The 12290-nt window shown below is 44.2% G+C and overlaps 2 protein-coding genes across 2 annotated transcripts; both read left to right on the plus strand.

The window, feature by feature from the left end:
- The first annotated feature begins 234 nt into the window (after positions 1–234).
- Positions 235–912, plus strand: LOC136837724 (uncharacterized). The gene has a single exon (XM_067102629.1). The coding sequence runs from the start codon at positions 235–237 to the stop codon at positions 910–912; it is 678 nt and encodes a 225-aa protein (XP_066958730.1).
- Positions 913–9144: 8232 nt separating this feature from the next.
- Positions 9145–10998, plus strand: LOC136837727 (uncharacterized). The gene is made up of 3 exons (XM_067102643.1): positions 9145–9624; positions 9873–10098; positions 10610–10998. The coding sequence occupies exons 1-3, from the start codon at positions 9145–9147 to the stop codon at positions 10996–10998; spliced, it is 1095 nt and encodes a 364-aa protein (XP_066958744.1).
- The last annotated feature ends 1292 nt before the right edge of the window (positions 10999–12290 follow it).

The following is a 12290-nucleotide window of genomic DNA, read 5'->3' on the forward strand; positions in this document are numbered from 1 at the left end:
TACAAGAGTCTGCAATAATCATTCCGGGTAGCCCACAACACCATTTGCTACATCGTACCAGAGACCTGCAGGGCCATTGTTGCTGCCTTTGGGGATGAGGAACTGCAGGTGCCACAAACACCTGAAGCTTGATAGGAGCTTGCACAGGGTTTTGAGGAACGGTGGAACTTCCCCCATGTAATTGGAGCTATAGATGGCAAACATATTAGGCTCCGTAACCCTTCCCGAGGCAGTATGCATTATTTCAGCTACAAAAAGTTCTACTCCATGGTACTACTTGCAGTTGCTGATGCTTCATACAAGTTCCTATATGTCGACGTGGGTGCCACTGGGTCAGAGTCAGAGGGTCGTGTATTTGCCCAGACCCGACTGGGTGAAATCCTGTTGCAACACGAAGCAAATCTTCCCCAACCTGAGGCCCTGCCAGGTCAACCTAATGGAACGCCTTTGGACTATTTCCTAGTTGGTGATGATGCCGTCCCTCTGAGGAATTACCTTATGAAGCCCTACCCCAAAAGAGGCCTAACCAAGGAGGAACGGATTTACAACTACAGGTTAAGTAGGGCACGCAGGACAGTGGAGAACGCCTTTGGGATTCTGGCAAACAGATTCCCAATATTCCACACGCCAATATGCCTAAAGCCTGACCATGTAGAGGCATTAGTGATGTCCACATGTGTTCTGCATAATATTATAATAAGAAAAAACGCACGCAGACAAGGAGATCAGGAACACCCTGTCATACATGCCGTCATACCTGGTAGCTGGAGGAGTGACACGTCCTTAGGAGAACCCCTTCCAACCATGATTGGCAACACTGCTACCAGGGATGCAAAGCAACAACGGAACATGCTGAAAGAATATTTTTCATCGGCTGAAGGCTCAGTGCATTGGCAGGAGAACATGATTTAGTTACTTTCCTGTACACTTTATTGTTGTATTTCCTTAAATGTCTGTTCATGCATTTATTTTGGACTTATTTAAAACTCAGTAACGTATACTAAATAGTCTTTTCAGGTTCATTTTGCCCTCTTTATTTGTGTACTTATATTTGCACGAGTTAATTTAATAAAAGATATTGTTCAGCTCCATGATATATTATTCTCATCAATACTTAGTAACTGGACATGAAAAATATATATTGATAGATTACTGCTGTTCGCCCTCGATGTAGTTAAGGAAAAGTCCAATTGACCAGACATGATATTGCAAATATATTATTGATTTGGCGCTGCGTGCGTGCCCGAACGTTATTCTTTATCTTAAAACAGAAAATTCCTATTGATTTAATATCACGGTAAGTCGATTCACATTGAAAATATTTCACATTTTCTTTGTTTTCTTCCTTCAGCCAAACATATACAGTCTAGATTAACTTCAACCCCATTACAGTAAAAAAATTTACATCAAACAACCATACAAAAATTTCTCAAATATTCTTTGTTAAGGTTTAACAATTTGTGCTAATTAACTTGTCTTTGAGGTTAACATGTGTTGTAGTTATCTTTTTGCAGGGGCCGTAAAAATTACCTTTGTAATAATTAATTAACATTGATTCTATTCTTATATGATAATTCTATCTTTCTGAAATTCTATCTTTTGAAAGTATCTTCTCTCCAATATTTGTGACATTGTATATGACTTGCTTATTTTTTTGTGACTGTTGCAATTTTGTTTATGTTCCCATATGTTACATATAGTATTTTGGACTTAGTTAAAATTCAGTAATGTATACTTAGATAGTCTTTTCAGGCTCATTTTGTCCTCTTTGTTTGAGTACTTGTATTTGAGCTAGTTAATTTAATAAAAGAAATTGTTCAAATCCATGATATATTATTCTCATCAATACTTAGTAACTGGAAAGAGGATAGAGCCAGACATGATATTGAAAATATATATGTATTTAATATCAAAAACAAACATACACAAAGTATAAGAAAAATATACAACCATTCATACAAAAAAACATTACACAACCATACAATAGATATAAGTACTATACACATCCACACATACATAACAATAAACTTAAAATTAAGTCTGAAAATTGTTCAGAACGTCGTGTCTATCGACAGGTTGCTGAGGTTCTTCGGGGTGGACGTCACTGAGGGCCCTAGCAGCTGCGTCTGTAGAACCGCCAGCTGTTGCGCTGTCAGGTGTACACTTGAATGTGCAGGGTGGGCCAGACCCATGTTGGCTTGCAGGCTGGTTTACAGGCACTGCAGGTGCCAGAGTGTCCCCTGTCACCCCTGACAGGGTGTGGTGCACCAGGCTCCACGGCGGCCTTGTGACGCCCTCTTTGGAGGCACACATGTAGCAATGAATGGCTGAGAGGAGTCCAATCTTGAGAGTCACCCTCAGTTGGGGTGACACCTCCTTGCAGTCGTCCTCCACCTCTTCAAAGAATTTGCACCAGCAGAGGGCGCTAGGGTCACAAGGAGGTGGCTGGATGGAGGCCATCATATCCTCCCGGAGGGCCTGTGCCTTGGTGATGGCAGCGTCTGACAGGTCCGTAACCTGGGATTTCCTGGTCTGGGGGCCTGAGTCATCAACCGGAGACACAGAAGGAGTTATTGTAGGAGCACACACAGCAGCAGACAGGTCAGGAGCTTCGGCAGGGAGGGCGGCAGCAGCATGAGCAGACTGTAAAAACAGGAGGAATATATGAGAAAATGGAATAAAATGTGCCGTGAATGAATGGAAACTATGTAATTACGATATAATCAGTAATAATTAAGCATGGAAACACAATCAAATAAGACATACCATCGGAAGTCCCAACATCTTTGGCTTCCTTTGATGCACAATGTGGGACTTCAGGAAGTGGAAAATGTTCAAGATCCACTTCTCCCGTTCCGTCAGCCATCTGCCTTTCCCTTGGCCACTCTTCTCTGCCGTGAGCTGCCCAAAACAACTCCTGTGGGATGTAAACCACATCCTCAGCTCACGGCCACTCACGGGAGGAACAAGTGACTGGCCCTTCTCCTCAAATGCCCTCCAGACCTTCGCCTTGTCTTTGTAGGCGGTGAGGCCCTTGTTGTAGATAAACTTGGCCTCGTGCTCCAGCCACTCGCCAACAAGCCTCTCGTTCTCTTCCGAGAGGATGACTGAGGGGTTCTTCTTTCGGCCCTGACCTGTAGGGCAGGCTCCTTCAGGAGTGCCATCAACGTCGTTGTTGACATCTCCATCATTCTCGGTGTCCTCAGTGGTGGTGGCGGGGTCACTCTCATACACAAGGGCAAGCTCCTCCTCCTCTAGTTTGCTCTCTGTCGCGAGCTCATCGCCCTCAAGGTGCAACACCACTGCATCGCTGCTGCCTGAAGGGGCACCACCAGCTACTGTGCGCGCCTTGGTGTAGGGGGTTATCTCCAGCTATCAGAGCTCCTGGAGTTCCCAGGGCCATCCATCTTCCTTGTTCTCTTCAACAAAGCTCCTTTAGGCATCTTGACTTGAAAGCAGTGGACGACGATGTAGGTGCTGACGGAGAGAGCAGTACCAGGATGCTGTACAGGAAAGCAATGACCCGCAAGTGCGCCACCTGCCCCTTTTATCCCAGGTCAAAGCGCTGCCAAATCTTCGCGGATGTGAGTGGTTCAGCAGGGTTGCCGTGTCTACTCCCATGCGGTAAGGATACCCATGCGATGCAGGGCAGGAACCCTGGAGCGGCATGGGACCACAGGTAAGGTCTTAGCGGCCACACGGTTACCCCGCGCTTGGCGCCACGCTATGCGGGTTGGGCCATGCTACCTGACAGTTGACCGGGACACCCAAGCAGGGTTTTGAGCAGGTCGAAAGGTTCGTGGCCTGCGGCGTATGACCGGGTGGTCCGTAACGTTCGCACCGCATGCTGGCACACTTACATAGCACTTATGGTACATTTACGTAGTATTTACGTTGTGTTTGCGTACTTACCAATTTCTCCCCGTCCGTGGGCATGTGGGCCTTGATACGTGAATGTGTGAAACTAGCATAAAACTCAACAGAATCAGTGACCGAAATATTACCCAGAGAGAGAGAGAGAGAGAGAGAGAGAGAAGCCACTTTGCTACAGAAAAGATGATCATCTGATGGGGAGAGAGTGAGATCACCGATCATACGAACTAAGCAATGCTCTATACAGGGACATAAACACAAAGTCCAACATCAATCTTTGTGACCTGAGATGAGTGAAAAATTTAACAGTGCCTAAAGAATACACACAGTCCTTCAGGCTCAGATGTAGTTATCCGAAAAACAAGATCTCTCAAAGATAGGTTAGGACCAATACAGACAAACCTTCATATTGCTGTGAATCACACAACTGTAATGTTAGGAAATATCGTAAATAACGAAAGAATTGCAGCGATATTATGCCTAAAATTTAATATATATATATATATATATATATATATATATATATATATATATATATATATATATATATATATATATATATATATAATATATATTTTACGAACTGAATGCTATACTGGAATTTAACTATACTGGCGATAAATGATGTGAAAACACCGTCGACTTATATTCAAAGACTGGAAGACTTAAGAAACGTGTGAGGGAGGAATGGCAAAATCAGTGGCGAGAAAGAATACAAAGCCATTAAAAACGATATAAGGAAAGGAAATAACTATACAGAAAACACAAGCCGGAGAGAAAACATTCCCACATGATGTCTTTTAATTAAGTCATGGTCAGAGGTAGAACACACTCTCACAAAAATTTGAAAGGACAAGAATTCGCATTTAATCAAGTGTGCAATACACCCATTCTACTTTCAAGTTTTGAAAACCTGTCCTTTTTCACTGGTTGGGAAAATTAAGGAGACTTCCATATATACTATAATATATATATATATATATATATATATATATATATATATATATATATATATATGTGTGTGTGTGTGTGTGTGTGTGTATGTATAATCTTCCATTCAAAAATCATTTGCATTTGCATATTCGTTGTAGATATTCCTATTCTTGCAACATGAGAGACGCTCGTGAACTAATAATAATAATAATAATAATAATAATAATAATAATAATAATAATAATAATAATAATAATAACCTCTTATTACGACCAGACCCACACACTTTTTTGTGACAAGTAACCTCTACAAAACCCTAAGCCCTAAGCCCAGTGCGCATCAAATACTCCCTTCCGTTTTTCTGCTAATCATTATGATTCTTTCTCTCCTTTTGTTCACATTCTCTTTTATTTCTTTCGCATTCCTCCTTCTTCCCTGGCACTGACCACTGACTGTTGTTTCTTGTGTAACAATGCTGAAGTTGCCATGACTTGCAAGGAATGCCAGCCGAACACAGCGTCCTTCCAAGAATGCACAAAGAGAGAGAGAGAGAGAGAGAGAGAGAGAGAGAGAGAGAGAGAGAGAGAGAGAGAGAGAAACAAAATATAATCAAATTGATCATCTCTCTCTCTCTCTCTCTCTCTCTCTCTCTCTCTCTCTCTCTCTCTATATATATATATATATATATATATATATATATATATATATATATATATATATATATATATATATATATGAATTTTTATCACATCACCGTGATTCATATACAAGCATTAAGCTACAAACGTCCTTTAATATCCAATTCGCTCTACCTCGAAAATAATATATTTTCATACATGTTACCGAAGGGGATTTTTTTAGTTGATAATAAGTTCGTCGACCCGTGGGCTCGAACCAACGAAAGACAAGAGCTCAGGACTACAGTGACGCCTTTACCCACACGGCCAACAAGTGAGGTATAAGTTGATACTGACCCTCACCTACAAATCACCGTCTAACTCAGGTATTTGTATTTAGAATCGATATCAACCCACCTCTGCCATGCTGACCATGCAGTACGTTTGTCGCACGTAGCCATATTATGAATGAATTTTTATCACATCACCATGGTTCATATACAAGCATTAAGCTACAAACATCCTTTAATATCCAATTCGCTCTACCTCGGAAATAATGCTTGTATATGAATCACGCTGATGTGATAAAAATTCATTCATGATATGGCTACGTGCGACAAATGCACTACATGGTCAGCATGGCAGAGGTGGGTTGATATCGATTCTAAATATAATACCTGAGTTCGACAGTGATTTGTAGGTGAGGGTCAGTATCAACTTATACATCACTTGTTGGCCGTGTGGGTAAAGGCGTCACTGTAGTCCTGAGTTCTTGTCTTTCGTTGGTTCGAGCCCATGGGACGATGAACTTATTATCAACTAAAAAATTCCCCTTCGGTAACATATATGAAAATATATTATTTCGAGGTAGAGCGAATTGATATTAAAGGACGTTTGTAGCTTAATTATATTATATATATATATATATATATATATATATATATATATGTATATATATATATATATATATATATATATATATATATATATATATATATATATATATATATATATATATATATAATATATAAATATTATATCTCACAAGAAGCCACCATAAAAACACTGTTTTATTGTTTTATCCTTGACCAGGCATTTGCTTTGCGCAGGTTGAAGGTAGGGAAAAGAGGGATTAAGGCCCCTCCCTAAAGAAGCTTAGCATCCTTAAGCTACTTTACAACTTTCTCTTTAAGGGTAGAGTGTACTGTGTGGGATTCTTTTGCACGTACCCTGTCGAGAAGCGACCAGATGTTCAGCACACCTGGACACATGACTCATGAAAGATGACTCCTGCACCATCCCTCGGCTGATGTCTTAAATAGGGATAGACGAAGGAGACGAGTCAGACACTCAAGGGACATCATGAAGTCGTGAGGCAAATTGCCATAAGACACGCGCGGGACCGCTATACTGGAGGAGTGATTGACGCCCAATCTTCGTACAGGAACACACATCTCAGTCATATTTTGCCTAGTGATCCACGGACCCCATCTTTGCCATTCTTCGCTGGAGACCCCTTCCTCTACACGGTAAAGTGCTTGTTAAAGAGTCCCTATCAGTCACGAGTTGCCCTTCAGGTGTTCCTTTTAAGGGCCAGGAATTCCCACTTTTCCTTTGCCTCGTGATACCAGTGTTATTCAAATGTCTGTGTTTTAAGTGATTGCCTATCTTTGCTCATTCGATACCTTGTGGCGCCCTCAGTGCGACCCCAAATTCCTGAGTATTTCTCCCCCATTTACTGGCTTGTAATACCTGAACCTCTCATTTCAGAGGGACCAATTTGCAGAGGAATATTCTTGGATTGTGCCTTGTGAAAACCTCACTGACGGATTCCAAGTTCGAGTTCATCAGTAGAAATATCCCTCCAGGCCCCCGCAAGCCTGAATGCCACATTCTTTCATCTTCTGATATTCTTTTTGTGTAAATATATGCAATTTTAATTTAACTCTGTGTTTAAATACACATTCCTTGTGAGTACAGCCCTAAGCTCATATGAAAATCCCCCTTTTTCTTGTTTTTTATGATTACCTGGACCTACGAAGTTAGATAACAAGGCTAACGTAATGGTAAGTGTTGATACCTGGCTCATGGTGACCATTTCCCCAGGTAAAATTATAAAAATGGCGACCTTTAGCCTTAGATCTCGTTATTAGTAGGCTGCAATCCCACCAATTTTTTTTATTTGCAACTTGCCGTATCAGCAATTAGTGAAGCCAGCTGGGTGCGAGACAAGGATGAACCTTTGTGTAAAATCCAAGTGCACAAGCCAAGGAATTCCACAAGAGTATGATGTGTTTATTTTAGGATAGGAAATAAAACCGTGACTGATCCTAGGAAATAGGGAACATTTGGGAATGCATGATTCCAATTCGCCGAGGAGAGAATTAATAATCAAATCAAAAGTCTTGATAGCCTTTGCATGTGGCTTGCATGATTTCACATTAGGCTAGGTAGGGAAGACTAAGCATTGCGAAATTTTAAAAGAAAAGGAAATAGTGCACATATTTCCTCTTTGTATTAATCAAACAATTTCGTTGTCGTGAAATAGTTAGGCACATGTTTCAATCCCCCACGTGGGACCGATCAGTTTGCATTGCTGATATTTAGGAAACTTAACCTCTCTCTCTCTCTTTCTCTCTCTCTCTCTCTCTTTCTCTCTTTCTCTCTCATGTTAGTTGAGATTAGAATTCAAAAGGGAAAAAAATAGGAACAAGTTGCGAGGAAAGCGTAAAATTTGGTTACTTTCCATTTAGTTGGAGAATACTCAAACTCTGTGATAAGATTTCCTGTACATCTTATTATTAGCATTTTCCCGTTACACGTTATTCTGTGTTATGTAGGCCACACCAACCAATTTGTTTACAAACCCAGCCAATTTTCCCATGCAGTCAGTGAACCCGTAGCCTAGACACCGAGTCTAAAAATATCTTGACCTTCAGACGCCTACACCCTCCCTCCTCACCGCCCCCACCCCGCATGCGTCCTATCCATTCCCACTAAATTTGTTTTGTTAATTTGTTTATGATCGAGTTTGTCTCAGTTTTGTTCTCTTATTTACTGTATTTGGGGGGTTATCATTATTAGCATCCCAACGCTCATTGATTCTCGAACCTAACTGTATCGAGACTCCTCTAACAGGGAATTTTATTCGAGAAATTAAAATCCCAACCAGTTCTCGCTACAGCCGGCTCAGTCTGTACCAGGATCCCTAAAACCCTACATCCTACAAGATGAACCTAAAAAAACCCAACCAATTCTCGCTACAGCCAGCTTAGTCCGTGCGAGGATCCCCAAAACCCTACGTCCTACGAGACGAACCCTAAAACTCCATTCAGGCCAGGGCACATGCTCTCCGAACCCTAAAGTCCATTCAGGCCAGGGCTAAGTGCCCTCAGAACCCTAAAAATCCATTCGGGCCAGGGCCAACGCCCTCTGAACCCTAAAAATCCATTCGGGCCAGGGCCAATACCCTCCGAAACCTAAAACCCCATTCATTCGGGCCAGAGCCAACGCGCCCTCCAAATTCCAGAAGCTCCATCCAGTTTGTTCAGTGAGAACGACCTGCAAAAGTCGTGCATTTGATTCACCCCGGACGACTCCTTCTTATAGATTTTTTTGGGGGGGGGGTTTTATTTCATTTGTGTGTCCCTTTTAGTCCCCATCGCCCTCAAAATGTCTACCAGAACCCAACTAATCGAGGACTTCAAATTTTTTATGTCCGATGGGAAAGGATTGGGTCCAAGAGAAACTTGATGAGGTAAAGGCAGAGCAAGAGGCAGAAAGAATCGCCAGAGAGAAAAAGAAAATGAGGCAGAACGAATCGCCAGAGAAGAACGAGAGGAGGCAGAAAGACAAAAAAAGAAGGCAGAGAGACGAGAAAAGGAGGCAGAAAGAATTGCCAGAGAAAAACTGGAGAGGAGGCAGAAAGACAAGAAAAGGAGGCAGAGAGACAAGAAAGAGAGGCAGAAAGAATCGCCAGAGGAAGACGAGAGGCAGCAGAAAGACAAGAGAGAGAGAAAGGCAGCGGGCCCATGAGCTTCAGATTGCCCAGACTGGTACTTCCAACACCCCTCCCACCTCGGGCATGAGCGCCCTCAGCCAGGCCCATGCCTTCATGCCAAAATGGACCGAGGCCGAACCTGAGGTGTGGCTCGACAGGGCAGAGAAAGTCCTGGGCTGCTACACCTTCTCTCCTGCCAAAGTCTCCCTCCTTATTAACCAAGTTCCTCGGGGGGGGGGGAGGCCCTGATCGCCTTCCAGGCCCTCCCTAGGGAGGATCAAGGAAACTGGGACGCCGTATGCCAAGCCATCACCAAGGCGTACGAAATCACCCCTGAATGCTGGAGAGGGCATATAAAGGAAGCAAGCCAGACCTGGACCGACTGGGCATATCAATCCGAGTGAGCCCTTGTGAAATGGCTAGAATCCCTGGGGGTCTCCTCCGCCCAGGAGATTCTCGAACAATTTAAACTAAAGCACTTCTTGCTCTACACGCCTCCTGCCCTAGCCACTCATATAGGCAAAAGGGCAACCACGACACTGGCTGAGTGCTGTCGCCTCGCCAACACCTGGGACACCCATCACGCCCAGAACAGTTCCATGGGGCGGAAAATCTATCCCCCCTCCTTCATTGCCGGCGTCCTTCTGCCGAAGAATGGGCACTTGCAGAAACCCAGTGTGTGTGGATTCTGTAGGAAAGTCGGGCATTCCACTGAGCAATGCCAAAACAAGTAAACAGCACCTCATAGATCCTCTCCCGGAAAACGATCAAATAACTTGCCTGCACCTCCACAGGGGCAGTGTGAAAAGATTTTAGCCAAAGCAATTGCACGGCATGCAAGGTTTATGGCCACTCTCCCTCATGGGCGAAATGCCGTAAAACAATAAATCAAATACTCCTGCCGTTGCCTTGGCAGTCACAAATTCCAGGGCCTTAGGCCCTCCCGCTGAAGGTTCCATATATGTGCCCCTTCCCCAGTGCAGCTACCCCGCACGCCGAGTCAAGGCATTCGATGATTCTGGCACGCAAATCTCCCTCATCTGAAGGGACAGAGTTCCCTATGGAGCTGTCATTAACAGACGAAAATTTGTCACAATCAAGGGAACAAATCAATTTAAAATGATATTCCCTATGATTCATTTGAGAGTCACAAGACCTCGCCAATCTAAAATTTGCAATCTTGCAGTAGCAAGCTATATTCCTGGAAACTATGATGTCCTCCTGAGACAGGACTTTCAGTCCCCACCTAAGTCACAACAATCCAGGGGTCCAAATTCCCCAACTCATTCCTCAGGCAAGAGTAATCCTCCATCGCCTTTCCCCCAGTCAATACCGGCGCCCCCTGGGTACCATAAAGACGTAAAGTTTCTACCAGTGCCACCTGACTATGATATACAGTGGCCCCCTCGATCGATTCCTGATCCCATTCCAGTGCCCAGCCCTGACCCAGTGCCAGTGACAGGGCCCCAATCAGATCTCCCTCCAGGAGGTTCAAACCCAAATTCCAATTCCCTGCCAGTGCCACTTGCATGCACTGAGCAGTGCCAAGCTCCATCCGTCCAGAACGGCGAGTAATCTCTAAAACCCATACCAGTGCCAGTGCCAATGCCAGCACCAAAGCATGCCCCCGATCTCTATTCAAGGGATCCAACTCAGGACCCCATCTCTTTTCCCGGCCTGGACCTGCTACCAGCGTCGGTAAGAGACGGTTCCTCCCAACCACAGCGGAAGTTCACCTAAAGGTGCGGCCTCGCAACCTATGCCTGAGCTGGTCATTACTACCTCCGAGCCTCTCATGCAACCCCCAACCGCCTCCTCTCTGTCCCAGTCCGTCACAGATACAATTGCGAGTCAGGATTCTGCCATCTCTCACTTGGCCGATGAACTCCAAGAGCTGCGACGGGTCATGGTAGAACTAGCAAAGAAGGTCTCTGGGTCAGCGGTCAAGGAAGCCAATGCAGGTGGCACTCACATACCGCCTCCGGGCTCGGGTCCCCCGATTCCCCAGCCGAGGAAAATCATCGAAGTAGGAGAGGTCTGTGGAGGAAAATACCACGGGCGTGGAAAATTCCAGGTAGTTTAAAGAGAGTTCCCAAGCTCTCCTGGCACCTGTGCCAACCTGGCACAGTGTCACCATTTCATCCTACAAAGATCTTGGCACCTCTATCCAGAGGAGAATGTCAAGGTCCTCCACTATCCTTTTCATTCCCTTTTGTAATGCTCTTCCTTATTCTTTCCTATAACATTTCCTTTCTCCCTGTGATTACTACTTACTTTTGTTTTACACATGGGAACACCCAACATGCCCACACAAGCTCATGCCTTGCCTAGGCCCCCATTTTGCTTAATCACCTCTATATATGCAGAGTGCCATTGATAGTTAGGCCACCTGCATAAGTTTTACGACTCCCCTTTATTGCCTTAAATACGATATGCCATGAGCACAGATGCTGGCAACTGATCCTTCCAGAGGGGTCGTGCCCTCTGGCTACCTCCCTCAAGAAGCTTAGCATCCTTAAGCTACTTTACAACTTTCTCTTTTGGGGCAGAGTGTACTGTGTGGGATTCTTTTGCAGGTACCCCATCGAGAAGCGACCAGATGTTCAGCACACCTGGACACATGACTCATGAAAGATGACTCCTGCACCGTCCCTCGGCTGATGCCTTAAATAGGGACAGACGAGTCAGACACTCGAGGGACGTCATGAAGCCGTGAGGCAGATTGCCATGAGACGCACGCGGGACCGCTATACTGGAGGAGTGATTGGCGCCCAATCTTCGTTACAGGAACACACATCTCAGTCATATTTTGCCTAGTGATCCACGGACCCCATCTTCGCCATTCTTCGCTGGAGACTCCTTCCTCT

The sequence above is a fragment of the Macrobrachium rosenbergii genome, chromosome 4, assembly GCF_040412425.1.
Source record: "Macrobrachium rosenbergii isolate ZJJX-2024 chromosome 4, ASM4041242v1, whole genome shotgun sequence".
Lineage (NCBI taxonomy): Eukaryota > Metazoa > Arthropoda > Malacostraca > Decapoda > Palaemonidae > Macrobrachium > Macrobrachium rosenbergii.

Coding starts and splice junctions, on each gene's coding strand:
- LOC136837727 (XM_067102643.1), top strand. CDS start 9,145: ATGGGAAAGGATTGGGTCCAAGAGAAACTTGATGAGGTAAAGGCAGAG. Junction 9,625..9,872: donor ACACCTTCTCTCCTGCCAAA/GTCTCCCTCCTT, acceptor TCCTCCGCCCAG/GAGATTCTCGAACAATTTAA. Junction 10,099..10,609: donor TGGGCACTTGCAGAAACCCA/GTGTGTGTGGAT, acceptor GCAATCTTGCAG/TAGCAAGCTATATTCCTGGA.
- LOC136837724 (XM_067102629.1), top strand. CDS start 235: ATGCATTATTTCAGCTACAAAAAGTTCTACTCCATGGTACTACTTGCA.